This window comes from Aureococcus anophagefferens (assembly GCF_000186865.1).
Source record: "Aureococcus anophagefferens unplaced genomic scaffold AURANscaffold_37, whole genome shotgun sequence".
NCBI classification, from domain to species: Eukaryota; class Pelagophyceae; order Pelagomonadales; family Pelagomonadaceae; genus Aureococcus; species Aureococcus anophagefferens.
In genome coordinates, this window is record NW_008705594.1 from 261,794 (window position 1) to 289,167 (window position 27,374).

At 53.6% G+C, this 27,374-nt stretch overlaps 9 protein-coding genes across 9 annotated transcripts; 7 read left to right on the forward strand and 2 right to left on the reverse strand.

Moving 5' to 3' along the window:
• Positions 1 to 113: 113 nt before the first annotated feature.
• AURANDRAFT_8779 (hypothetical protein) lies at positions 114 to 338 on the forward strand (the record flags this gene model as incomplete). The annotated part of the gene is made up of 1 exon (XM_009042749.1): positions 114 to 338. A coding segment is annotated over one exon (225 nt), but the record flags the coding sequence as incomplete, so codon positions are not given.
• Positions 339 to 6,153: 5,815 nt separating this feature from the next.
• On the forward strand, positions 6,154 to 6,366 carry AURANDRAFT_32785 (hypothetical protein; the record flags this gene model as incomplete). Its single annotated transcript, XM_009042750.1, has 1 exon — positions 6,154 to 6,366. A coding segment is annotated over one exon (213 nt), but the record flags the coding sequence as incomplete, so codon positions are not given.
• A 1,485-nt stretch (positions 6,367 to 7,851) lies between these two features.
• On the forward strand, positions 7,852 to 8,076 carry AURANDRAFT_8788 (hypothetical protein; the record flags this gene model as incomplete). Its single annotated transcript, XM_009042751.1, has 1 exon — positions 7,852 to 8,076. A coding segment is annotated over one exon (225 nt), but the record flags the coding sequence as incomplete, so codon positions are not given.
• A 1,038-nt stretch (positions 8,077 to 9,114) lies between these two features.
• Positions 9,115 to 10,431, forward strand: AURANDRAFT_67331 (hypothetical protein; the record flags this gene model as incomplete). Its single annotated transcript, XM_009042752.1, has 6 exons — positions 9,115 to 9,328; positions 9,482 to 9,650; positions 9,703 to 9,820; positions 9,847 to 9,948; positions 10,054 to 10,254; positions 10,330 to 10,431. The coding sequence occupies 6 exons, from the start codon at positions 9,115 to 9,117 to the stop codon at positions 10,429 to 10,431; spliced, it is 906 nt and encodes a 301-aa protein (XP_009041000.1).
• A 471-nt stretch (positions 10,432 to 10,902) lies between these two features.
• AURANDRAFT_67332 (hypothetical protein) lies at positions 10,903 to 13,173 on the reverse strand (the record flags this gene model as incomplete). The annotated part of the gene is made up of 5 exons (XM_009042773.1): positions 10,903 to 11,056; positions 11,368 to 11,712; positions 11,836 to 12,067; positions 12,390 to 12,488; positions 12,834 to 13,173. The coding sequence occupies 5 exons, from the start codon at positions 13,171 to 13,173 to the stop codon at positions 10,903 to 10,905; spliced, it is 1,170 nt and encodes a 389-aa protein (XP_009041021.1).
• Positions 13,174 to 15,780: 2,607 nt separating this feature from the next.
• Positions 15,781 to 16,188, forward strand: AURANDRAFT_14586 (hypothetical protein; the record flags this gene model as incomplete). Its single annotated transcript, XM_009042753.1, has 1 exon — positions 15,781 to 16,188. A coding segment is annotated over one exon (408 nt), but the record flags the coding sequence as incomplete, so codon positions are not given.
• A 1,514-nt stretch (positions 16,189 to 17,702) lies between these two features.
• AURANDRAFT_8787 (hypothetical protein) lies at positions 17,703 to 17,927 on the forward strand (the record flags this gene model as incomplete). Its single annotated transcript, XM_009042754.1, has 1 exon — positions 17,703 to 17,927. A coding segment is annotated over one exon (225 nt), but the record flags the coding sequence as incomplete, so codon positions are not given.
• Positions 17,928 to 20,921: 2,994 nt separating this feature from the next.
• On the reverse strand, positions 20,922 to 24,542 carry AURANDRAFT_67334 (hypothetical protein; the record flags this gene model as incomplete). Its single annotated transcript, XM_009042772.1, has 10 exons — positions 20,922 to 21,146; positions 21,363 to 21,498; positions 22,311 to 22,396; positions 22,472 to 22,571; positions 22,778 to 22,854; positions 23,052 to 23,128; positions 23,449 to 23,514; positions 23,765 to 23,928; positions 24,078 to 24,147; positions 24,209 to 24,542. 10 exons carry the CDS (start codon positions 24,540 to 24,542, stop codon positions 20,922 to 20,924), a joined length of 1,335 nt encoding a protein of 444 aa, XP_009041020.1.
• Positions 24,543 to 25,811: 1,269 nt separating this feature from the next.
• Positions 25,812 to 26,246, forward strand: AURANDRAFT_32745 (hypothetical protein; the record flags this gene model as incomplete). The annotated part of the gene is made up of 1 exon (XM_009042755.1): positions 25,812 to 26,246. A coding segment is annotated over one exon (435 nt), but the record flags the coding sequence as incomplete, so codon positions are not given.
• Positions 26,247 to 27,374: the final 1,128 nt, after the last annotated feature.

Below are 27,374 nucleotides of genomic sequence, written 5' to 3' on the forward strand. Positions count from 1 at the left end.
ACCATGGGGCGCGGTCGGACAATATCACTCTTGTAAGCGACGATGAAGACACTGTCTCGCTAGCATTGTCAAGTTTAAGTAGACTGCTTTGATAGTGTGAGCTGGCCTTTATGGAACTCGGCCGCCTCGAGGTTGGCACAGAAAGCGCGGTGGACCGCGGCAAGTCAATCAAGTCGTTCTTGATGTCATTATTCCAGGCTGACGACCACCACAGTGTTGAAGGGCTCGACACTTTCAATGCGTGCTATGGTGGGACAAATGCATTATTCAGTACCACGAGCTGGCTCCAGAGCAGAGCATGGAATGGCATGTACGGTGTCGTGGTCTGTTCCGACCCGGCGGTCCACCCAGATCCTGCTCATATCTCTGGTATTGGGGTGTCTTCAATATCCCTGGTGGTAGCGTCGCAAGCAGCATTGCTGCTCCAGCGAGAGCGCGCGACATTCATCAAGCACTCCTGGGACTTCTATCGGCCCGTCGGGTGGCCCACAAACGACGCGGTAATAGACGTGAACATCGCAACTGGTCAATACGAAGAGGCCATGATGTGGTGCCAGGGCTGATTTAGTGAAACAGTGGGTCGACGGGAACTACTGGCAACCTTTGATCTAGTCGCGTACCACAATAACGCTCCTTATCATTCAAAGAGGAACCTGTGACTCATGTGTGGAGTGATGTATGGTAAACTTTCCAAGGCCCAACACGAGAATTTGTTCCAAAAGCATGTTGAGACTGGCGTTGCCATAAGTGCCCAGAATGCTACCACCTACACGTGCCCGGTCTATGCTAGTTTACTTTCACTCGCTCTGAAGATTGGTGACAGCCTTGCTATTCAACGCACCCTGTGCATGGCATATGGATCCGGTTGCGCCGCTAGCATGTTCGGACTGGACGCTACTGCTGCGCCCGTGTACGCTTCAGATGTGCTTGTCGGTCTAAATAGTCGATAGCAGACATCGACAGAGGACGCCCTACTACTAGTAAATGCTTTCGAGATGACACACAGATGATTTGGATACGAGCCATCGCATCGCGAGAGCTGATAGGATGCAGCCTTTTATCTCAAGAGCGTTAGTGCAATGGGGGTCCGTGCCTACGAAGCCCATTCGACGGTTACGTTGATCAAGGTAGACTCGCTGGATTCTTCTCGTGTTGTCCGCGTCGAACTGGCCTAGGACTCAGTGACTGACTCCTTGGTCGAGGAGCTCACCCCAGTTCTAGATGATCCAGGACGAATCATGGTTTTCGCGTTTGCCACTGCTGCTGATAGTGGTGTCGAAAGCGCCGTGGCAGCGAGAACCCTTCTCAATCACTTCTCGTCACGAACCAGTCATCTTCCCATCGTCTTCTTGAGTCACGGGCATACGACGGGGGGGGGAATGCTGATTGTTGCAGTTGCAGATCTCGCGATTGCAACGTCTCAGTCTATGTTTGGACTTTCTGTCACGCTTCGTCAACCCCTGGGCGTTGCCCTGGTGGCGCTCCGCAGGCGAGTCAGATGCCACCTCATTCGGCGATGGGTGCTGCTTCAAGAGGACATTGACGCGAGCACCGCGCTGAGGAGCGGCCTCATTGAGATCATTACCCCGACAGGTGAAGAACATCACTTTCCGTGCTCTCTGGATCAGCGTTTAGCATCAGAATCGACCGTGGACTCGCAGATGATTCTCCCTGGAGTCTTGGCAACCGACACACCAACGCACAGTACCCAGCAGCTTTAATTTAAATACCCCCTGGCAGGGGTTGGAGAAATGTTGGTGGACGAAGGCTCTCGCTCTTGGGGGCGGAGAGCTGAGTACATTTACAATCTTCAGAGCAGAGGGATACATGCCATGGTGCTGCACACAGGTTCCAGGACTCGGAGAGCACGCTTGGGTCCTCACACCGAGGCGAATTCACCAAAGAAGAGGTCGGCCTCTGACCAGCATGCGCGATGATTGATTTCGAACATTCTTGCAAAGCTCCGAGCTCCCCTACTTGGTATTTTCCAGGGATGCAGCTTGCGCGTGTCAAATTGGATGTTTGATGCCGACTGGAGGACGTGCGGGACTCAAGCTCATGAAGAACTATCCTCGAGATTTCTTGCTGAACGCACTGCGTGCTCCGAGCTTATGCGTGAAAGTGCAGACCTACTAACGATTGGCGGCATTTCGTCCTGTCACCATGCCGCCTCTAGCCAATATTCTCATGCGCTCACACTCGCTTACACAGTGACCTAGGCACCTCGCACCGGGGCCCGGAACACGACCACACTACTGCGACCTAGCAATCAAATGGCATATGCAAACGTAGATGCCTACTGGAGTCAGCAACACTGCGAAACGAGCGACAACATCAAGCAATGCCACCTGTCAAGCTGTCAATTCTCCACAGAATGGCATGTTTTCCTTTCCTTGACTTAACACAATAAACCTTGTAATTTTGTCGAATATCGAAGCAGGGCGCCACCAGTAGCGGAGATATCGCACAACGGAAATATGCCCTGCCTCTTGTTTGGTTAAACAAATACAATAAAAAGTCTGTAATTAGCGAATGCGTCAAGAGTAGTACCAAAAACACAGCCTTAAATTTCTTACCATTCAGACCAGAAAGAAAAGGCAAATCGATTACTTCGCGCACGGATTCAAACATAAATATGCGCACAAAACATGCTACAGTTTTGCCTGACAGGAATCAGCACCTGCAGCCTTGATATTGTTCTTCGTCAGATGCAGCCCAGTTCCCATCAACACGTGATGTGCTGCTCAGGGAGTCTACAAGAAACCGTTTGCGGTATTTGGACTTTGGCGCATGCTTTCTGCTATTGTGAATTGCCAACGATGCTTATTCTTGTTTCTGACACTGCTTTGGACCTAGAGCCGCTCGCGACAGCATCAGACCTGCTGGTCGTGGAGCGCAGAGACAACCCACACCAGCAATTTGCCCCTGCGTTCGGGGCTGGCACACGCGCAAGCATCTCGTTGTCAAACTCCGAAGCGTCCTTCCATCTGAAGTCATATCTCCACTCTAGATCACCAGCCGAAGCGGTCGTGGCTAGCTGTCGTAGCACCACTGCACAAGGTCCGAGTGTAGAAGTAACACGCGACCAACGCACGGTGCGCCTTGTAGTTTCTACTGCCTCAACGTCGGTCATTGAACTGAATGACGTAGTCCACTTCAATGCTCAAAACGACTCCCTAATTGCAGACCTGACCCTATGCATCATTCCGCTTCGGAGAATAGCCTGCTATGCAGAGAGCTGATCCATGCTATTTCAGGGCGCTGGTGCTTATTTTTGCACCGGCGGAAACTTCGCACAGATGGCGCAGGGAGTCTTCTAGCTATAGAAAGAAACTTTCATCTCTTCGCTCTGGAGAACCTCGCGCGTCACCTGAGACATTCGTCGACTCTGTGTGCCGAAATTCGGAGCAGTTCACGGCAAGCTTATTGGAGGGGGTGTTGCGTTCGCGCTTGCAACAGATTGGCGCGTCTGTACCACTGGGACAACATTCAACTATGGCAACCTGCCGCGGGGAGTGAATCCCATTTTCATGTTCAGCTGAGCGCTGCCATTGATGGTTGGGTAAACTACTGGTTTTCAAATCTATGTGGAGGATATAGTTCTCTCCAGTAATCAGGCAGATGCATATGGCATTGTAGACTAGATCACAGTCAGCAAGGCCGAAGCGTAGCACTCGACAGCTGGTCCGGCCTTGTTCAGCACCCACTCAATTTTTTGACCCACCTCAGTACCTTCAGAGTGCGTGCTTGATGCCGCGCAAGCGGCGCTAGAGGTCGTGTGCTTTGCTGAGTCTTTCATGGATCGAATGGTCTCCTCTGAGAAACCTCCAGAGGTAATGAGGAAGGGAGGCGTGATCTAGCGACCATCTCCAACCTAAGCTGTACAGCTAGAATTCGACGATTCCGATGTATCACCAAAAGTAAATCTATGCGTCGCGGAGGTGCTCGGCACTCAAGTAGCTGGAGACGCGCCGTTGATGGCGGCGGGAATTGACTCTCTGGGTGCCACGGAGCTGTAGCGAGCACTGAGCGACGAGTTCAGCGCCGAGCTCCCAGCCACCTTGCTTTTCGACCATCCATCAATCGAGGGAATCGCATCTTTGGTGAGCCAAGAGCTTCAAGTGGCATCGCCAAACATGGGTCAAATTGCCTGTTGCCAAGTGGACACGCACCAAGTGCAAGCAACGGTTCCCACTTGCGTCGCAGAGGTGCTCGGCACTCAAGTAGCTGGAGACGCGCCGTTGATGGCGGCGGGAATTGACTCTCTGGGTGCCACGGAGCTGTAGCGAGCACTGAGCGACGAGTTCAGCGCCGAGCTCCCGGCCACCTTGCTTTTCGACCATCCATCAATCGAGGGAATCGCATCTTTGGTGAGCCAAGAGCTTCAAGTGGCATCGCCAAACATGGGTCAAATTGCCTGTGGACACGCACCAAGTGCAAGCAACGGTTGCCACTTGCGTCGCAGAGGTGCTTGGCACTCGAGTAGCTGGAGACGCGGCGTTGATGGCCGCGGGAATTGACTCTCTGGGTGCCACGGAGCTGTAGCGAGCCTTGAGTGGTGAGTTCAGCGCCGAGCTCCCAGCCACCTTGCTTTTCGACTATCCTTCGATTGAGGGTATTACTTCAGTTATTACCGAGGAGAGGCTTCTGTTGGTTTCAATATAACACACTGAGGTGTACTCTGGGGCTTAAAGGACAAGACTGAGCCTCAAGTAAGATGCCTCGCCGCCCCTACTGATATCAGAAGCATCAGATGGGACGGCAACCTTGACCTACAATCGGCCCAATACTCAAAATGCCTGGGACGGTGAAATGATCGATGCCTTATCGCGTTCTCTCGAACTCTTGAGCAATAGTACGAGCACACAACAAGTGGTGGTTACTGGAACTGGTCGCTATTTTTGTTCGGGAGCCGCTTTCACTGAGATCGTCGCAGTGTAATCCACCGACTCAGACCATTCGAATCCGCTCTCGGTATTCCTTAGTTTTCCAAAGCCAATTGTTGCAGCTGTAAACGGACCTGCATTTGGTGCGGGCGTAACACAAGCTACTCTTTGCGATGCCATCGTTTCTTCAGACGAAGCCACATTTTCCCTGCCCTTTAACTGATGGAAGGTATCGCCAGAAGGATGCTCATCAATCCACCTTGTTCGCATTGTTGGGGCTCGTGTGGCGTCCCAAATGATTGTAGACATGTGGATCCCTTCTTCTCTAGACCTACTTGCACTTGGACTGGTCACGTGATCTGCGCGCACTAAAACGCTCGTAGAAACTGCATGTCAGCTTCAAATTGCAAGATGAGCGCTCCCGGCCATTGGAAGTGCCTCGGAGGCAACCCACGAATACTCCGAAGCGGACGAGATGGAAAGTGCTGCTCTGAGTGATGCGTTTTCCTCTGCACCTTTCTTCCTCGGATAAATTGAGTTTGCTATGCGCTTGTGATAGCCGATAGTTGAGACCACTTTTCGCATCATGTTGTTGAATTCAACCTTGTCTACTATAGTTTAGTTGATTCGCGATGAAGATGATAGCAGCGATGGAAAGTCGCGTGCGATTGTGGGTGCGATCGGCGGTATGCAGTAGCGGCGGCCAGAAGAGACTAAACCTCCACTCGCAGAACACCGGGCCAGGCCTCCATTTTCGCGAGAGGCCGGACAAGGACTCTGATTCTAATTCCATCTGCCGGGCGCAGCTTTGAGCTCGGCCGATTTGAGATGCCTCGTATCCAATTCTCTGGTAACTTCTACCTGTATTCCGTTGCATCGGTGGGACAGTGCGTCGGAGCCACCTGCGGCAGCGTATGGGTCTTTTCTGTAGATGCCACTTGTAATAGACGATGGGCGCAGTTTCGGAATAAATCGACTCGAGGCTGGCAGAACTGATCCGCAATATTTCTTGCTGCTTCAATTGGCGGGCCAAATAATTGAACCTCAATGCTCTTCTCACAGAGGGTTCGGAGTTTACGTGGGAATGCTTTCTTCCCCGATTGAGGTTGTTTCTACTTCCGTTCAAACGGGCCATTAATCGCAGGTCAGCTCTGCGGCTGGTCGAATCTCCTTCACGTTTGGGCTCACGGGCGCAGCTGTGACAATCGACACTGCCTGCTCTTCGTAGCTCGTAGCAACTCATATTGGTCTGATGGGGATGGAGTGAAACGATTGCACGCAGGCCTTATCTCTGGGTGTCGGTTTACTCGGGCCAATTTGGAATGGTGGATTTGCAGCGAAGGGCATGACTTCGACTCGCGGTCGCTGCCACACCTTTGATTCTCGCGCCGACGGATACGCTCGCGGAGAAGGCTGCTCACTGCTACTCTTGCATACTGAGGCCGACACGGTGTCTTGTCTTCTTTCCGCGGCAGTCTAAAACGACGGGCCAAGCGCCAGCATGACAGCCCCTAATGGATCCGCGTAGTGACGCCTGATTGATGCGGTACGGAAATCTGTTGATTGTGCACGTGAGTTTCGCGGGGTTGCCTTTGAGGCCCATGGGACGGGAACTGCGCTTGGAGATCCCGTCGAGGTTGGAGCAGTCATTGGTGCGCTTTGTACGTTCGGAGCAGAAATTGTGTGCACGTCGCTCAAGGCAAACGTGGGGCATCTCGAGGCTGTCGCGGGTGGAGCGGGAGCGGTCGCATAATTATCTTTTGCTCTGTCAATAGGAAGTGTTGCTGCGAACTCTCAGCTGCAAAAGCTGAATCCGCATCTAGGGACGATGGTCTGAGCTGTGCCCTACTCGATTCCGGTTCGGGATTTTGTACCACTAGGGGAAGGCGTGCTCCAAGGCCGACTCAGTTCTTTCGGAGCGACTGGCACGATCGCGCACGGGGCATTTGCGGCTATGGTCTAGTCACACTGGTCCAAGTACACTGCCAAATTGCCTTCCCTCTATCGTGCTCAGCTGCCAGCCGCCTCTGGCGCGCGGCGAGCAAGTCGATGGACGACGCAACAAGACTCTGGAATCGCCGAAAGCGCGACGACGGCACCCCGCACCGGAGATCGCGATGTCAACACGTGCGCATATACAGTCCTCTTGTCGCTGGCACTCGGTAGAACTCATGCATCTCTTGGTGACGTTCGCTTCAATCACTGATTTATGTCACAGACTCACAACAGCGTGCTTGGTTGTCACTTTGACTCTACGGCGCATACTTGGGCTGTTGTGACGCAGTAGTGACAGCCTCGAGTGCTTGCGTGCGGTGTGGTGCTGCAGGATCGGTCATCCGCTGAGGTTTCCGAGATTGTCCCCCAACCAGCAGCTCCGCAGACTTGGACCATTTGCAGCGAAGCGCTCGGCACGCTGCAGTTTGATAATGTTTGCAGGGCTATGCTACAGCTTCCTCCCTCTGGCGAGTCGTAGGCGTAGTCTGCTGAACAGCTCTTATTATGATTGGCGATGGCCCTCGATAAGTGTGAGGTCGACAGCCAGTAAGAAATACTCGCGATCGACATGTATTCGCATCAGAGCGCTGATACGCAGATAAAGCACCTGTATTGCGCGACGGTTTCAGATCGCGCCGCGCGTTTCCTGGTTGTGGATGCGGCGTCCTGGGACAATGCCGTTGTAGCGAGCGGGATTCACGCGCAATGACGCTGCGCTTCCTTGGCTCTATCGAGGGTTGCAGACATTACTTTCGACGTGAAGACCTTTGGTGTTGCCTCTTTATCCTACTACGCTCCGAATCTAGCCCTGGGCGCCTCGTGCGCGGAAGCATTCCACGTCAGTCCCGGTAGATACACGATGGGGCGCGGGCAGGAGAACATCACTTTCGTTAGCGCTGATGAAGACACTGTCTCGCTGGCATTGTCAAGTTTGGGTAGACTGCTTTGATAGTGTGAGCTGGCCTTTATGGAACTCGGGCGCCTCGAGGTTGGCACGGAAAGCGCTGTAGACCGCGGCAAGTCAACGAAGTCGTTCTTGATGTCACTGTTCGAAGCTGACGACCACCACAGTGTTGAAGGGCTCGACACTTTCAATGCGTGTTATGGTGGAACAAATGCCCTGTTCAGTACCACGAACTGGCACCAGAGCAAAGCATGGAATGGCACGTACGGTGTCGTGGTCTGTTCCGACCCCGCGGTCCATCCGGATCCCGCGACCATCTCTGCCATTGGAGCCTCCTCAATATCCCTGGTGACTGCGTCGCAAGCATCATTGCTGCTCCAACAAACGCGCACGACCTTCATCAAGCACTCCTGGGACTTCTATCGGCCCGTCGGATGGCCCACAAACGACGCGGTAGTGGACGTCAACATCGCGACAGGTCAATACGAAGAGGCCATGATGTGGTGCTAGGGCTGATTTAGTGAAACAGTGGGTCGACGGGATCTGTTGAGAACATTCAATCTAGTCGCGTACCACAACAACGCTCCTTATCATTCAAAGAGGAACCTGTGACTCATGTGTGAAGTAATGTATGGTAAACTCACCAAGGCTCAACACGAAGAGTTGTTCCAAAAGCATGTCGAGGCTGGCATTGCCATAAGTGCCCAAAATGCTACCACCTACACTTGCCCGGTCTACGCGAGTCTGCTGTCGTTCGCTCTCACGATTGGCTCTGGCCTGGCCAATCAACGTATCCTATGCATGGCGTATGGATCTGGTTGCGCCGCTAGCATGTTCGGACTGGACGCTACTGCTGCGACCGTGTACGCTTCAGATGTGCTCGCCGGCCTGCGTGATCGGTAGCAAACACCAATTGAGGACGCCCTACTACTTATCAGCGCTTTTGAGATGACACATGGACGATTCGGATACGAGCCGTCACATCACAAGAGCTGATAGGATGCAGCCTTTTATCTCAAGGGAGTCAGTGCAATCGGGGTCCGTGCCTACGAAGCTCATTCTGCAGTTACGTTGATCAAGGTAGACGCGCTGGAATCTTCTTGTGTTGTCCGCGTCGAGCTAGGCTAGGACTCGGTGACTGACTCGTTGCTTGAGGAGCTCATCCCAGTCCTAGATCCCGGACGAATCGTAGTTTTCGCGTCTGCCACTGCAGCTCAGAGTGGTATCAAAAGTGCCATAGCGGAGAGACTCCTCCTCAATCACTTCTCGTCACAAACCAGTCATCTTCCAATCGTCTTTTCGACTCGCGGGCAAACAACGGGGGGGAGAATGCTGATTATTGCAGTTGCGGACGTCGCGAGTGCAACATCTCAGTCCACGTTTGGACTATTTGTCGCGCTTCATCAACCCCTGGGCATTGCCCCCGTGGCGCTCCGCAGGCGGGTCAGATCCCAACTCATTCGGCGATGGGTGCTGCTTCAAGAGGAACTTGAGGCGAGCACAGCACTGAGGAGCGGGTTGGTCGAGGTCATTACCTCGAGAGGTGAAGATCATTAGTTTCTTTGCTCTCTGGTTCAACGTTTAGCATCAGGATCGACCGTGGGCTCGCAGATGTAGATGATTCTCCCTGGAGTCTTGGTGACAGATACAGCAACGCACGTTACCCGACAGCTTCAATCTAGATACCCCTTGGCAGGAATTGGAGAAATATTGGTGGACAAAGGCTCTTGCTCTTGGAGGCAGACAGCTGAGTACATTTACAATTTTCAAAAAGAAGGGATACATGCCATGATTCTGCATACTGATACCAGGACGCAGAGAGCACGCTTGGGTCCTCACACTGAGGCGATTTTACCGAAGAAGAGGTAGGCTTGTGACCAGCACGCGCGATGATTGATTTCGAACATTTTTACAAAGCTCCGAGCTCCCCTACTTGGTATTTTGCAGAGATACAGCTCGCATGTGTTCAATTGGATGCTCGATACTGACTGGAGGACGTGCGGGACTCAAGCTCATGGGGAACTATCGTCGAAATGTTCACCCACTGCGTGCACTCCACAGGTCTCCGGGGAAAGTGCAGATCTACTCGACAGGGGCGTCGTGTCTGCGTTTCACGATCTTTCTTCTAGTCCATATTCGCATGCGCTCACTCTCGCTCACACGGTGACCTTGGCGCCCCGTGCTGGGGCCTGCAACTCGACTACGCTGCTACGAATGAGCTCAGAACTGGCGATTTGCGATGGCACTGCAAACCAAAACAGTAATTAGAAGCCTTTGTATGATCAACGTCCTATCCTTAATTGTGCTGAAACTCGATCCATCTGCAGGGTCCCATTTTGGGGTAAGCGAGCGACTTGGTTATACACAACGGCAGCCTTCGGTTGGCTCTTTACTGGGCAATTCACCTCAGTCCTAATGACACGCCTGCGATCCAAAGAGACCTCTCTCACTAGCACAGTCCAGGAGTCCGTTACGTTTACTATGGGATGCGATCGTGGGGAAGATCGTCGATAAAGGCAGAAAACTCCTGGAATTCCGGTGCAGGTCGAAATGTGGATGCTTGCACTTAATACCCTCTTTCGCATTTGTAAATTCAACATTCGAGCCATCGATGCAATTCTTTGCTCCATGCAGCCTGGGCTCTGACAACATTCGCTTCGCCGCAGTGATTCTGCAGGCAGCAGTGAGACGGGTGCACTATATGATCTTGCTCTCGCTCTGTGCTGTTGCGAGTTGCCGACGATACTTGAACTCGCTGATAACACGCCACGTTTTGACTCGGAACCCCTGCTTGGCGCCTGCGACATTCTGCTCCTGTCGAACGCCTCAAGAACGCGCGCTAGCACAGATCACCTTACATTAAGTGTGATTTCTGATGCGGTTCACTCCAAAGACCGCAAGCTGCTTCTCAATATCGCTTCGCACGCAGAAGCGGTCTTGGCCACGGCCAAGCGAGACGCAGAACCTGGAAAAATGCCCCCGGGGGCGCGGTTGTGACTGGTCCGTCTGACAATCTCTGGCGCGGCTATCATGGAACTTAACGACCCTGGCAGCTTCAATGCGCAACGGCGGAACTTGTTAGACGATCTGGTGTTGCTAATGGAGACAATAGAACTTCTAGCTCGTTGCAAGCATGTCAATGCCAATCAATTCCAGGGTGTCGGTGCCCATTTCTGCACCGGAGGACGGCACGAGGAACACGAGCAAGGTACGCTGGCGACAATGCAAGTTCACAGCGGTATCGCAAGGGAAATTTGAATGCTCGTGGTACCTACATTTGCCTCAATTCACGGCAAGCTGCTTGGAGGCGGTGTTGCGTTTGCTCTCGCGGCAGATTGGCGTGCCTGTAGTGTGAAAACAACGCTCAATTTTGGCAATTTGCCGCGCGGTATGAATCCTCTTTTCATGCTCAGCCGCGCGTTGTAAATCATAGTAGGACGCCCCAAAGCTTTTCAGATCTATTTAGAAGATGGGGTAATCTCAAGCGAGTAAGCGAAGACGTTTGGGTTGGTAGATCAAGTGACACCCGGTCGTGCTGAGTCAAAGCTTCTAGCGGCAAGATAAGCGCTGAGCTAGGCATACAGCATAGCCTGATAGAATTGCGTGGCGAGGGAGTGCGTGCGAGACGTTGCCCACGGCGCCTTGGAGGCTGTACTTTTTGCTGACTCGACAAAGAGCCCGGAGCCATCACTACGTGGCTCATCCAAGACTCGAATAGTATCGTAGCTCCCGAATTCGCATCCTCTTCCAATTTCTCTACTTGCATTGAGGAAGGCCATATTTGATGCGCTGCCACAGGTCACCGCCTGTGTTGCAGAGGTGCTTGGGACTGAGGTCGCCGGCGATGCCCCGTTGATGGCAGCGGGTATCGACTCTCTGGGTGCCACGGAGCTCCAGCGAGCACTGAGTGACGAGTTCAGCGCCGAGCTGCCAGCCACGCTCCTCTTCGACCACCCCTCAATCGAGGGGATTGCATCTTCAGTGAGCCAAACATTTCAAGCATCATCGCCGCACGTGGGTGAAACCGCGTGTTGCCAAGTGGACACGCACCAAGTGCAAGCAACCGTGGTCTCTTGCGTCGCAGAGGTGCTTGGGACTGAGGTCGCCGGCGATGCCCCGTTAATGGCAGCGGGTATCGACTCTCTGGGTGCCACGGAGCTCCAGCGAGCACTGGGTGACGAGTTCAGCGCCGAGCTGCCAGCCACGCTCCTCTTCGACCACCCCTCAATCGAGGGGATTGCATCTTCAGTGAGCCAAACATTTCGAGTATCATCGGTCGAAGCTGAGTTGGTCACTTAATCCCCAGAGTAGGCAAAGTATGCAACCCCAAGAACAGCCCTTCAGGAGTCGTCAGGTTCACTAGTCCAAGAAACTCTCCTAACATCAAGAGGCGGCTTGCTAGATGTTGTCATTTCCCGAACCTGCAGTGTCCACATCAGTGCGTTGTCTTTTCAACTGAGTGGTGGCGTCCAAAGCTTGGTCTCAATGCACCAGCTTTTGTTCCGAGCCCTGGCGACACCTTCAGATATCCCCCATCTGCGATGGGCCGCCGCCTCTTGAGACACTGCAGCTACTTATGGATCCTTCCTTCTCGGTGATCTCACCTTGGAGTATCAGACATTTGGGATTCCCCCCCATCAAGCACGAAACATGGACCGTCATTTTATCATGCTCCTCGAAGGGGCAGATTCTACGCTGAAATCCTGCAAGAAAACATCGAGTGGTCGTATACAAGATATCGGTGTTTTCGTAGGAATTCTCGGCTAACCTGTTGAACGAGCGGCTGCTGGTGATCCCGCCGTCGCAGGAGCGCCGTAAATATCTGTCGCCAGTGGCCAAACGTCATTTATTCTCGGGCTCACGGGCCCTTGTCTTTCCCTTGATACCGCGTGCTCTTCGCAACTTGTTGCTATTCACCTTGCATCTGCCGCCTTGATACTGCGCGAGTGCCCGGATGCGATTGCTTCTGGCGTTGGGTTGCTCGGGCCCATTTTCACGGGCGCCTTTGCTGCTCAGGGCATGCTGTCTGGGCGGGGTTGATGTCACACCTTTGATGTTAGAGGAGACGGGTATTGTCGCGGGGAGGGCTCCGTGTCCATCTTGTTGTCTGTGGGTGAAGTCGCTCGATTCGAGGTCGGAGCGACACGGGTGCAAAACGACGGACCGAGCGCAAGTCTTACCGCTCCTAACGGATCTGCGCAGCGGCGGCTTATTATCGAAGTTCAAGACTCGCTTGTCACTCANAACAAGCGCAGTCCCAGTGCCCTCGAGGCGCATGGCACGGGAACCGCGCTTGGGGATCCCGTTGAGGTTGGCGCAGTCACAGGCGCGCTCTGTTAGGCGGGAATCGAGGTTTCTTGCACCTCGCTCAAAGCCAACATGGGACATCTGGAGGCCGCCGCGGGCGGGGCTGGGGCGGCAGCCTTGCTTTGTTTGTCGTTGTCATTNTGAGGTGTCGCTGCCAACGCCCAGACACGGAATCTGAATCCACACCTCGTCAACGTTGTCTAAAATGCGCCCTTCCGCATCCCGCTCTGTGATTCAGCACCACTGTCGTAAGCACCCGTGGGTCGACTCAGCTCATTCGGGGCGACGGGGACCATTGCTCACGGGGCTTTTATTTTTAAGACTTCACAACGAAGCGGTGGTGCTTCGGCGACTCTGGTGAGGCCATCATTCTATCGTGCTCAATGACCAGCCGTCTCTGGCAAGCGGCGAGCAAGTCAGTGGAGTGCACAACAGGACTCTGGGATTTCCCCAAGCGCGGGTGCGAAGTGCATGCAAGGCTGACTGCTATCCACGACGCAAGCCTATCTCGCGGATCATGTAGCTGGAAGAAGTATCCTACTTCCAGGTGTTGGCTACGTCGACCTTGCCTTGCGGTCTCTCAGCCTGCCCAATTTACTTGCTGGTGTCCAATTTGTACGGCCATGCATACTACCAGAGCCTGGCCTGGGTTGATGCATCTTGAGATGTACGAGCCAAATTTCTGGAGCGTTTGCGATTGATAGCGCAATGACAGAAGACAACTTGGCATTTTTCAATCACTGTGTGGGAAATTATCCCGAGGGAAATGACGATCATAGTGCAAGAAAAACCGGCCATCTTGCGCAAGCACTTCACGATCGCCAATTTACCAACACCTCGCAGCAAGTGAGTGAAAGCTTCTGAGAATCACGATGACCTACCAGATCCGAAAAGTGGCGCTCTCCATTGACCTCAGACGTCTACAGAACTTCTAATGCGATAGCACGGTGACCTTTGAAGTCAAGGTCACTACCAAGCGCGGGTCGACTCGGCACGTGCGCTTTCATGCCACGGGGACTTGTACGTCATGAATCACAAACCTCGCAACCGAGATAGTGATGATTTGGGCACGAGATGCTTGTGAAAAGCCAATCCTACAAACCTAGCAATCTGAGCGCCACCTATCCGCAAAATAAGCTTGTCCATGATTTGAATGGGCGCCAGATTACAGGTGCACCTCTACCAATCAAATTTGTTTCAGGGAGGAGCTGCACCAGGCTCTCAGTTTTTCGCGTGCAGGAGCTTTAACATAGGACCATTGCGTCTGATCAAATCCTTTCAACGTCAAAATTGTGTGCGGACAAACGGCTGCAAGATAGGATGAATGTCGGGCTCGTAAAGTTATCAAACGCAAACAATTCAGATATCAATACGTTTTAATAATACTATTTTTAAGCATCGGCTTCATCCCAAGCGCTCGTTCAAATCAAAGCAGCTGCCTCGACAAGGTCGGATAGAAGGATACAATTCCAAAAGAAATTATTCAACCCAAACTGGCGCATATCTTCGTTTCTGAGTTTTGGGACCCTGATCAAGAGCAACTACGGACGGCTCATCTCGCAGGAGAGTCGCCGACTTGCGTTGGCCACAGCTTCTCTGGCTAGCCCCAGCCATACGCTTGTCAGGGCGCAACCTGTCCGTCCCTCAGCACAACAAGGAATCGCGCAGGCGCAAAGCCTCGCCCCGTCCCATGTTCTGCATAATGATCTGGTTGGCATCGCAACCCAGCTTTCCGGCACGGCTATCTCGCTCGACGCGCCTCTAATGTCGGCTGGGCTCGACTCCATCGGAGCCACGGAGCTCTCAACGCGACTCAGCGAACGCCTCGAAACGGAGCTACCGTCGACGCTGCTGTTCGACCACCCATCGCTACGTTCCATCGCCGGTTCCGTACCGACCGAGAGCGGAGATTCGAGCGCACCAGAAACTGCATGAAGCGTGATATGTCGAAAGGCTGTGTCCAAAACGCAAACCATCTCCCAAAGCACTTCATCTGTGGCTACAACCATCTCTGCGTCGCTCATCGATGTGCTCGGCACAGCCATTGCCGCGAACTCGCCACTGATGGCTGCTGGACTGGACTCGGTCGCAGCGGCGGAGTTTGCGAATACTCTAACGGAATGATTCACGATTGAATTGCCGTAGACGCTCCTGTTCGACCACCCGACGATTGAATCAGTGGCCGGGCTCATCTTAGACACAGCCGACGGAGAGGGAGTGTATCTTGTCAGTGACACCCCCCAGATAATGATGTGGCATCAGGCTGAAGCAGCACCCCCAGCAGCACCGAGTGTCGCAGTGTCTCTCTCAGGCTCATTTTCATTCCTTTTGTCAGGCTTTACTTCGACGAAGATTCGACTAGAGCACCTCGTAACCCTTGGTTTAGCGGCCAACTCTGGTGTGCCCGTCACGCGATGGTAGAGCAACGCCTCTTATGTGTCAGCGGCGTATGGGTCTTTCACCGTTTTTTTGTCAGATGCAGCTGCTTTTGGAATCGCGAGGATGGAATCGCAAGGCATGAATCCTCAAATGATGGTGGTTCTCGAAACAACGACTGCCACGCTTTGTGCGTTGAGCTGCCGCGCAACGCTTGTAAATAAACCGGTTGGCTTTTTCCTCGGCGTTGGCGGCGCTTTCTCAAGCGAGAGTGCTGGCAAGGGCGTTGCTAGTACACAAACACCTTCGGTGTACTCGGGCACCTCGGGAGCCCTCTCGGTGGCGTCTGGTCGGGTGTCTTTCACTCTTGGGCTCACAGGCCCCTGCCTGACTCTTGACACGGCGTGCTCGTCATCCCTCGTTGCAGCTCATCTCGCAGCGTCGGCGATCGAGCTGATCAAATGTCCCAAAGCGGCGGCGACGGGTGTCGGTATGCTGGTGCAGACGGTGTCGATGGCTTTCTCGGCGGCAGGCATGCTCTCCGCTCTCGGACGCTGCCACACGTTCGATCGCCGCGGAGACGGGTACTGCCGCGGCGAAGGTTGCGGGGCTTTTTTACTGGACTCTGGAGTCTCTGCCAAAGTTGCTGTCCTTGGCACGGCGGTGCAGCAAGACGGCCCGAGCGCGAGCCTGACCGCGCCCAACGGGTCATCGCAGAGGTGATTGGTCTCGACGGTGCGAGACGGTGACGTCGCTAACCGGGCTTTAGAAGCGCACGGCACGGGCACGGCGCTCGGGGACCCGATCGAAGTAGTCTCTTTCCAGGTGTCAAATTCGTGTTTTTATCATTCGTCTTAGGTCGGGGCGGCTATGGGAGCCTTGTGTGTGAACTCGCAGTCGGTACGGTGCGCATCTTTGAAGTCGAACATGGGCCACTTGGAGCCATCGGCGGCTGCCGCTGGGTTGGCCTCTCTCGTGCTTGTGCCCCTCAGTATATGCTTGATCGCTACGAATGCGCAGCTCAGACTGTTGGTCCAATTTCAGCGCAATACCTGCAGAATTTCGAGCGAACAAGGTTGAACACGCACCTGTCCTCGATTGTGTCGTTGTAATTCCAGATGCCCTTGGAAACTGTGGTTGAAGGTGAAACTCAGCAATCACCCGCGGGCCGGCTGAGCTCGTTTGGGTTCAGCGGGACCATCGCGCACGGGGCTTTTGTGGCTGTGGTGTGACAAGGCTTGGCCCTGGCCACAGCCAAATTGCCTTCCCTCTATCGTGCTCAGTGACCAATCGTCTCTGATGAGCGGCGAGCAAGTCGATGGACGACGCAACAAGACTCGGAAATCGCCCAAAGCGCGACAACAGCACCCCGCGCCGGAGATCGCGACGTCAACACGTGCGCCTATACAGTCCTTTTGTCGCTAGCAGGCGGTGGACTGCGTTCATCTCTTGGTGACGTTCGCTTCAATCACTGAATCATGTCGCAGACTAACAACAGCCTGCTTGGTTGTTGCATTGACTCTACGGCGCTTACTTGGGCTGTTGTGACGCAGTCGTGACAGCCTCGAGCGCTTGCGTGCGGTGTGGTACTGCAGGATGGTTCGCAGGCTGAGATTTCCAAGATTGTTCACCAACCAGCATCCCCGCAGACTTGGACCATTTGCAGCGACGCGCTTGGCACACTGCAGTTTGATAATTTTGGTAAGGCTATGCTACGATTTCCAGCCTCTTGAGACTCGCAAGCGCAGTCTGCTGGATTTTTCCTATTGTCGTTGGCAACTGCTCTCAATGAGGGTGAGGTCGACAGCCCGTAAGTAATACTCGCAATCGACATGTATTCGCATCGGAGCGCTGATACGCAGACAAAGCACCTGTATCGCGCGATGGTCTCAGATCGCGCCGCGCGTTTCCTCGTGGCCGACGCTGCATCCTGGGATAACACGTCGGTGGCGAGAGGGATCCATGTGCAGTGACACGGCGCTTCCTTGGCTCCACTGAGCACTGCAGACATAACTTTCGATCTCGAGGCTGTCGGAATTGCCGCTCTGTCTTACTACGCTCCGAATCTAGCCCTGAACGCTTCCAGTGCGGAAGCATTCCACGTCAGTCCCGGCAGATACACGATGGGGCGCGGGCAGGAGAACATCACTTTCGTTGGCGATGATGAAGACACTGTCTCGCTAGCGTTGTCGAGTCTAAGTAGACTGCTTTGATAGTGTGAGCTGGCCTTTATGGAACTCGGGCGCCTCGAGGTTGGCACAGAAAGCGCTGTAGACCGCGGCAAGTCAATCAAGTCGTTCTTGATGTCATTATTCGAAGCCGATGACCACCACAGTGTTGAAGGGCTCGACACTTTCAATGCATGTTATGGCGGAACAAATGCATTATTCGGTACCACAAATTGGCTCCAGAGCACAGCATGGAATGGCACGTACGGTGTTGTGGTCTGTTCCGACCCGGCGGTCCACCCAGATCCTGCTCACATCTCTGGTATTGGGGCGTCGTCAATATCCCTGGTGGTAGCCTCGCAAGCATCATTGCTACTTCAGCGAGAGCGCACGACCTTCATCAAGCACTCCTGGGACTTCTATCGGCCCGTCGGGTGGCCCACAAACGACGCGGTAATGGACGTGAACATCGCGACTGGTCAATACGAAGAGGCCATGCTGTGGTGCCAGGGCTGATTTAGCGGAACAGTGGGTCGACGGGATCTACTGACAACATTCGATCTAGTAGCGTACCACAACAACGCTCCTTATCATTCAAAGAGGAACCTGTGACTCATGTGTGAAGTGATGTATGGTAAACTTTCCAAGGTTCAACACGAGAATCTGTTCTAAAAGCATGTTGCGGCTGGCATTGCCGTTAGCGCCCAGAATGCTACCACCTACACGTGCCCGGTCTATGCTAGTTTACTTTCACTCGCTCTGAAGATTGGTGACAGCCTTGCTATTCAACGCACCCTGTGCATGGCATATGGATCCGGTTGCGCCGCTAGCATGTTCGGACTGGACGCTGCTGCTGCGCCCGTGTACGCTTCAGATGTGCTTGTCGGTCTAAATAGTCGATAGCAGACATCGACAGAGGACGCCCTACTACTAGTAAATGCTTTCGAGATGACACACAGATGATTTGGATACGAGCCATCGCATCGCGAGAGCTGATAGGATGCAGCCTTTTATCTCAAGAGCGTTAGTGCAATGGGGGTCCGTGCCTACGAAGCCCATTCGACGGTTACGTTGATCAAGGTAGACTCGCTGGATTCTTCTCGTGTTGTCCGCGTCGAACTGGCCTAGGACTCAGTGACTGACTCCTTGGTCGAGGAGCTCACCCCAGTTCTAGATGATCCAGGACGAATCATGGTTTTCGCGTTTGCCACTGCTGCTGATAGTGGTGTCGAAAGCGCCGTGGCAGCGAGAACCCTTCTCAATCACTTCTCGTCACGAACCAGTCATCTTCCCATCGTCTTCTTGAGTCACGGGCATACGACGGGGGGGGGAATGCTGATTGTTGCAGTTGCAGATCTCGCGATTGCAACGTCTCAGGCTATGTTTGGACTGTCTCTTATGCCTCATCAACCCCTGGGCATTGCCCCCGTGGCGCTCCGCAGGCGGGTCAGATCCCACCTCATTCGACGATGGGTGCTGCTTCAAGAGAAACTTGATGCAAGCACAGCGCAGAGGAGCGGGTTGATCGAGGTCATTACCTCGAGAGGTGAAGAACATGAGTTTCTTTGCTCTCTCGATCAGTATTTGGCGTTAGAATCGACCGTGGGCCCGCAGATGTAGATGACTCTCCCTGGAGCCTTGACTGCCGATACGTAAAGTACCCAGCAGGTTCAATTTAGATACCCCTTGGCAGGGGTCGGAGAATTATTGTTGGATGAAGGCCCGTGCTCTTTTAGGCAGAACGAGTACGTTTGCAATCTTCAGAGAGGAGGGATACATGCCATGGTGCTGCAGACTGGTTCCGGGACCCAGAGAGCACGCTTGGGTCCTCACACTGAGCCGATTTCGCCGAAGAAGAGGTCGGCCTCTGACCAGCACACGCGATGATTGATTTCGAACATTCTCACAAAGCTCCAAGCTCCCCTACTTGGTATTTTGCACAGATACAGCTTGCACCTGTCCAATTGGATGCTTGATGCTGACTGGAGGACGTGTGGGGCTCAAGCTCATGGAGAAATGTCGTCGGAATGTTTACCCACTGCGCGCACTCCGCAGCTCCCATGGGAAAGTGCGGATCTGCTCAACAGGGGCGTCGTTTCTGCGTTTCACGATGTTTCTTCTAGTCCATATTCTCATGCGCTCACTCTCGCTTACACCGTGACCGTCGCGCCTCGTGTTGGGGCCCGCAACTCGACTACGCTACTGCGACCTAGCAATCAAATGGCATATGCAAACGTAGATACCTACTGGAGTGAGCAACACGGTGAAACGAGCGACGACATCAAGCAGTGCCCCTCGTCAAGCTGTCAATTCTCCACAGACTGGCACACTTTCCTCGCGACATATTCATTGACTGAACACAACTAGCCTCGTAATTAACGAGGCGGAGCACCATCAGTAGCGGAGGTATCGTACATAAAAAATGTGTTTTCCCTTTCGCTTGCTCGATGAATTGGTCAGAATAGTACAGAGGTCACTCCATGATTGGCGAATGTGTCAAAAGTAGCACCAAAAATACAAAGCAAGGGTCCTTTGAGTCCTATTCTTTTCCACTCAGACCAGAAAGAAAAGGCAACGAATCGATAACTTTGCGTATGGATCCAAACATCGCTATGCGCACAAAACATTCTGCGGTTTCGCATGACGGGACTCGGCATCGCTAGCGTCGATACTGTTCTTCGTCAGATGCAGCCCAGCTCTCATTAACACGTGATCTGCTGCGCGCGTAGTCCACAAGAAACCGCTGATGGTATTTGGACTTTAGCGTATGCGTTCTGCTATTGTGAATTGCCAACATCGCTCGTTCTTGTATCTGACACTGCTTCGGATATCAAGCCACTTGCGACAGCGTCGGATCTGCTGATTGTGGAGCGCCGAGGCAATGCGCGCTAGCAATTTGCCCCTGCATTTGGCGCTGGCATGCGCATTAGCATCCCGTTGCCCAACGCCGAAGCGTCTGTCCTCCTAAAGTCGTATCTCCACTCCAGATCAGGAGCTGAAGCTGTCGTGGTTACCTCAACACAATTTCCGAGTGTAGAAGTAACACGCGACCAACGCACGGTGCGCCTTGTAGTTTCTACTGCCTCAATGTCGGTCATCGAACTAAATGACGTAGTCCACTTCAACGCTCAAAGCGATTCCCTAATTGCAGACCTGACCCTATGCATCATTTCGCTTCGGAGAATAGGCTGCTATGCAGAGAGCTGATCAATGTTATTTCAGGGCGCCGGTGCTTATTTTTGCACCGGCGGAAACTTCACGCAGATAACGCAGGGCAGCTCGTAGCTACAGCAAGAAGCTTTCGTATCGTTTCTCCGGGAATTTTCGCGCGTCACCTGAGACATTCGTCGACTCTCTGTGCCGAAGTTCGGTGCAGTTCATGGAAAGCTCATTGGAGGGGGTGTCGCGTTCGCGCTTGTGACAGATTGGCGCGTCTGTACCACTGGGACAACATTCAACTATGGCAACCTGCCGCGGGGAGTGAATCCCCTTTTCATGTTCAGCTGAGCGCTGCCATTGATGGTGGGGTAAACTACTGGTTTTCAAATCTATGTGGAAGATATAGTTCTCTCCAGTAATCAGGCAGATGCGTGTGGCCTTGTAGACTAGATCACAGCCAGCAAGGCTGAAGCATAGCACTCAGCGGCTGCAACGGCATCGCTCATCGCACAATAGATTTTCTGATCCACGTAAATAGCTTCGGCGTGTGTGCTCGATACCGCGCACGCGGCGCTGGAGGTCGTGTGCTTTGCTGAGTCTTTCATGGATCGCGCGATTTTCCCTGATAGACATCAAGAGGTAATGAGGAAGGGAGGCGTGATCCAGCGACCATCTCCAATCTAGGCTACACATCCCGAATATCCTGAAATCGACAATTCCGATGTTTCACTAAAAGTAAGTTTATGCGTCGCGGAGGTGCTCGGCACTAAAGTGGCTGGAGACACGCCGTTGATGGCTGCTGGTGTCGATTCCTTAGGCGCCACGGAGCTGTAACGGGCACTGAGCGACGAGTTCAGTGCCGAGCTCCCGGCCACGCTCCTCTTCGACCATCCTTCGATTGCGGGAATCGCAACTTTGGTGATCCAAGCATTTCGTGTGCCATCGCCGCACGTAGGTGAACGTGCTTGTCACTAGGTGGATGCGCACCAAGTGCAAGCAACGGTTGCCACTTGCGTCGCGGAGCTGCTCGGCACTCAAGTAGCTGGAGACGCGGCGTTGATGGCGGCGGGAATTGACTCTCTGGGTGCCACGGAGCTGTAACGGGCACTGAGCGACGAATTCAGCGCGGAGCTTCCCGCCACGCTCCTCTTCGACCATCCTTCGATTGCGGGAATCGCAACTTTGGTGATCCAAGCATTTCATGTGCCATCGCCGCACGTAGGTGAACGTGCTTGTCACTAGGTGGATGCGCACCAAGTGCAAGCAACGGTTGCCACTTGCGTCGCGGAGGTGCTCGGCACTCAAGTAGCTGGAGACGCGGCGTTGATGGCGGCGGGAATTGACTCTCTGGGTGCCACGGAGCTGTAGCGAGCCTTGAGTGGTGAGTTCAGTGCCGAGCTTCCCGCCACGCTCCTCTTCGACCATCCTTCCATTGAGGGTATTACTTCAGTTTTGGCGTATTCGAGTTCAGGTCATGTTGGAGCACTACAAATGGCCACGGTGAATCGATCATACGAGACGCCCACCGTTGATGAGAGCCAAATTGACCACGGATATGTTCGTTTAGATGAGCACTTGATGAAAGCAATTCGCGTGGGCAGCTATGGTGGGCCCATAAAGTGGATGGACGTAGAACGGCCGGTGCTTCCACATATAGCAGACGATATTGTCCAAACTATGTCAGAATATCTGAGAGAAGACAAAAATGTCGTTGTGGCGGGTATGGTCATCCTACAGGTCGCGGCCGTTGGTTTGTCCTTGGCAGACAATTTGAGCCTGCATGGCAAGTACTAGGTCAAGGCGCCCCTACCTGTCACCCCTGGGGCGGAAGCTGCTGGAGTCATATGCGCTGTTGCCGCCTAGACTTCCAACCTGCGGCTCCATGATGCCGCTGGAGTTATCCTCCCTTGGACAACAGGCACTTGCGCGGAGCAGATTCTGCTTCACGAACGTCAGTGTGTCAAACTACCCAAAAACGCTACCCAAAAAGATTTTGTTGACTTCGTAGCTCTCGGTAATAATTATCAGACCGCTTATTTTGCTCTGGTTCACCGAGCGCCTATTTGAGATTGGCACGTGCAGACCCTACTCATATTGGGAGCAGCCGGAGGTGCAGGTGTTGCCGCGCTTGACATTGCGAGGGTCCTAGGCGCTGTTATTCTTGCCTGTGCTAGTACGCAGAGTAAACGTGATCTTTGTGATTCTCGTGGTGCAAATACCGCAATAGACTACTCTCGCAGAGGCTGGTATCGAGACGTTATGGACTACACATCGCACGAGGGCGTCAGTTGCGTGTTCGATCCTGTAGGAGGTGACTACATCTATGCGTGTGTCTGATGCATCGGTGTCGGGGGCTCTTTACTAACCATAGGGTATGCATCGGGCGCTATTCCCACCATCTCGTTGGAGCATCTACTTCAGCGTAATATTGCGATCGTAGGAGTGTGGACATATGCAGTCCACTATCCTAGTGAAAACGAACAGGCGGCGGCAGAAGTTGTGAGATTGTGGTAGGCTGGTCTGCTCATTCCAGAGGTGGACACCGTATTACCCATGGACTAGTTTCACACAGGATTATCTAAGATTCTCAGTCGAGAAGCCAAAGGGAAGGTTGTGCTAATTATCACTTCTTCAGAGTGGGCAGAAAAGTCACCTCCCAGAACCGATCCTCCCGTGCCTCTAGGAACAGCGGGACGAGAAATCAATATGGCGTCAATATCTATGCAAGAAACTTGCGCGGCGCAAACGACCACACTCCACAACAGCTGACCAGAGGTTCCTAAGCCTCGCAGTGTTCGCCTTAGTGCATTCTAGATGCAACTCGCTGGTGGCATCGCGAGCTTGGTCTCAACGCGTCAGCTTTTGTTTCGAACCGAAGCGACTCCTTCACACATTCCCTCACAAAGATGGGTCGTGACTTCTCGAGACACTGCAGCTACTTATGGATCCTTCCTTCTCGGTGATCTCACCTTGGAGTATCATGTGTTTGGTATTCCCCCCCATCAAGCACGAAACATGGACTGTCATTTTATCATGCTCCTCGAAGGGGCAGATTCTATGCTGAAATCCTGCAAGAAAACATCGAGTGGTCGTGAACAGGATATCGGTGTTTTCGTAGGAATTCTTGGCTAACCTGTTGAACAAGCGGCTGCTGGTGATCCCGCCGTCGCAGGAGCGCCGTAAATATCTTTCGCCAGTGGCCAAACGTCATTTATTCTCGGGCTCACAGGCCCTTGTCTTTCCCTTGATACCGCGTGCTCTTCACAACTTGTTGCTATTCACCTTGCATCTGCCGCCTTGATACTCCGCGAGTGCCCGGATGCGATTGCTTCCGGCGTTGGGCTGCTCGGGCCTATTTTCACGGGCGCCTTTGCCGCTCTGGGCATGCTGTCTGGGCGGGGTTGATGTCACACCTTTGATGTTAGAGGAGACGGGTATTGTCGCGGGGAGGGCTCCGTGTCCATCTTGTTGTCCGTGGGTGAAGTTGCTCGATTTGAGGTCGACGCGACACGGGTGCAAAACGACGGACCGAGCGCAAGTCTGACCGCTCCTAACGGATCTGCGCAGCGGCGGCTTATTGTCGCTGTTCAAGACTCGCTCGTCACTCAAAACAAACGCAGCGCCCTCGAGGCACATGGCACGGGAACCGCGCTTGGAGATCCCGTCGAGGTTGGCGCAGCTACAGGCGCGCTCTGTGAGGCAGGAATCGACGTTTCTTGCACCTCGCTGAAAGCCAACATGGGGCATCTGGAGGCCGTCGCGGGCGGGGCTGGGGCGGCGGCCCTGCTTTGTTTGTCGTTGTCATTTTGAGGTGTCGCCGCCAACGCCCAGACACGGAATCTGAATCCGCACCTCGTCACTGTTGTCTGAAACGCGCCCTTCCACATCCCACTCTGCGATTCGGCACCTCTGTCGTGAGCACCTTTGGGTCGACTCAGCTCATTTGGGGCGACAGGGACAATTGCTCATGGGGCGTTTGTAGCTCTGGTGCGATACGGGTTAGCTCTGAACACAGACAAGCTACTAATGCTCTCCCTCTATCGTGCTCAGTAACCCAGCCGCTCTTTTTTGTGGCAAGCAAGTCGATGGACGACGCAACAGGATTCTGGAGTCACCCAAAGCGCGACAACGCCCCCCCGCGCCGGAGATCGCGACGTCAACACGTGCGCCTATACAGTCCTTTTGTCGCTAGCAGGCGGTGGACTGCGTTCATCTCTTGGTGACGTTCGCTTTGATCGCTGACTCATGTCATAAACTCACGACAGGGTCCTTGTTTGTCGCTTTGACTCTACAACACATGGTTGGGCTATACTTACGCAGTCGTGACAGCCTCGAGTGCTGGCGTGTGGTATGGTGTTGCAGGATTGGTCATACGCTGAGATTTTGAAGAATGTTCTCCAACCAGCGGCTTCGCGGACTTGGAACATTCGCGGTGAAGCACTTGGCACACTGCAGTTTGATAATTTTGGTAAGGCTATGCTACGATTTCCAGCCTCTTGAGACTCGCAAGCGCAGTCTGCTGGATTTTTCCTATTGTCGTTGGCAACTGCTCTCAATGAGGGTGAGGTCGACAGCCCGTAAGAAATACTCGCAATTGACATGTATTCGCATCAGAGCGCTGATACGCAGACACAGCACCTGTATCGCGCGATGGTCTCAGATCGCGCCGTGCGTTTCCTGGTTGTGGATGCGGCGTCCTGGGATAACACGGCGGTGGCGAGCGGGATCCACGTGCAGTGACGCGGCGCTTCCCTGGCTCCACTCGGCACTGCAGACATAACTTTCGAATCCAATGCCATCGGAATTGCCGCTCTGTCCTACTACGCTCCGAATCTAGCGCTGAACGCCTCAAGCGCGGAAGCATTCCACGTCAGTCCCGGCAGATACACGATGGGGCGCGGGTAGGAAAATATCACTTTCGTTGGCGATGATGAAGACACTGTCTCACTAGCACTGTCAAGTTTAAGTAGACTGCTTTGATAGTGTGAGCTAGCCTTCCTGGAAGTCGGGCGCCTCGAGGTTGGCACGGAAAGCGCTGTGGACCGCGGCAAGTCAACGAAGTCGTTCTTGATGTCATTATTCGAGGCTGACGACCACCACAGTGTTGAAGGGATCGACACCTTCAATGCGTGCTATGGCGGGACAAATGCATTATTCAGTACCACGGACTGGCTCCAGAGCAAAGCATGGAATGGCACGTACGGCGCTGTGGTCTGTTCCGACCCGGCGGTCCACCCAGATCCTGCTGATATCTCTGGCATTGGGGTGTCGTCAATATCCCTGGTGGTAGCGTCGCAAGCATCATTGCTGCTCCAGCGAGAGCGCACAACTTTCATCAAGCACTCCTGGGACTTCTATCGGCCCGTCGGGTGGCCCACAAACGACGCGGTAATGGACGTGAACATCGCGACTGGTCAATACGAAGAGGCCATGCTGTGGTGCCAGGGCTGATTTAGCGGAACAGTGGGTCGACGGGATCTACTGACAACATTCGATCTAGTAGCGTACCACAACAACGCTCCTTATCATTCAAAGAGGAACCTGTGACTCATGTGTGAAGTGATGTATGGTAAACTTTCCAAGGTTCAACACGAGAATCTGTTCTAAAAGCATGTTGCGGCTGGCATTGCCATAAGTGCCCAAAATGCTACCACCTACACGTGCCCGGTCTATGCTAGTTTACTGTCGTTCGCTCTCACGATTGGCTCTGGCCTGGCTAATCAACGCATCCTGTGCATGGCGTACGGATCTGGCTGCGCTGCTAGTATGTTCGGACTGGACGCTACTGCTGCGCCCGTGTACGCTTCAGCTGTGCTCGCCGGCCTGCGTAATCGGTAGCAAACACCAATTGAGGACGCCCTACTACTCGTCAACGCTTTTGAGATGACACATGGATGATTCGGATACGAGCCGTCACATCTCGAGAGCTGATAGGATGCAGCCTTTTATCTCAAGGGGGTCAGTGCAATGGGGGTCCGTGCCTACGAAGCTCATTCTGCAGTCGCGTTGATCAAGGTAGACTCGCTAGATTCTTCTCGTGTTGTCCGCGTCGAGCTAGGCTAGGACTCGGTGACCGACTCGTTGCTCGAGGAGCTCATCCCAGTCCTGGATCCTGGACGAATCATAGTTTTCGCTTTTGCGACTGCTGCTGAAAATGGCGTCGAGAGCGTCGTGGCAGAGAGACTCCTTCTCAATTACTTCTCGTCACGAAGCAGTCATCTTCCCATCGTTGTCTCGAGTCGCGGGCATACCACAGGGGGGAGAATGCTGATGATTGCGGTTGCAGATCTCGCGATTGCAACGTCTCAGTCTACGTTTGGACTGTCTGTGACGCTTCATCAACCCCTGGGCATTGCCCCCTTGGCACTTCGCAGACGGGTTAAAGCTCGCGTCATCCGGTGATGGCAGCTGCTTCAAGAGGACCTTGACGCGAGCACAGCACTGAGGAGCGGTCTTATTGAGATTATTATCTCAATGAGTGAAGAACGTGAGTTTCTTTGCTCTCTAGATCAGCGTTTGGCATCACGACCGACCACGGGCTCGCAGATGTAGATGATTTTCCCGGGAGCTTTGGCGACT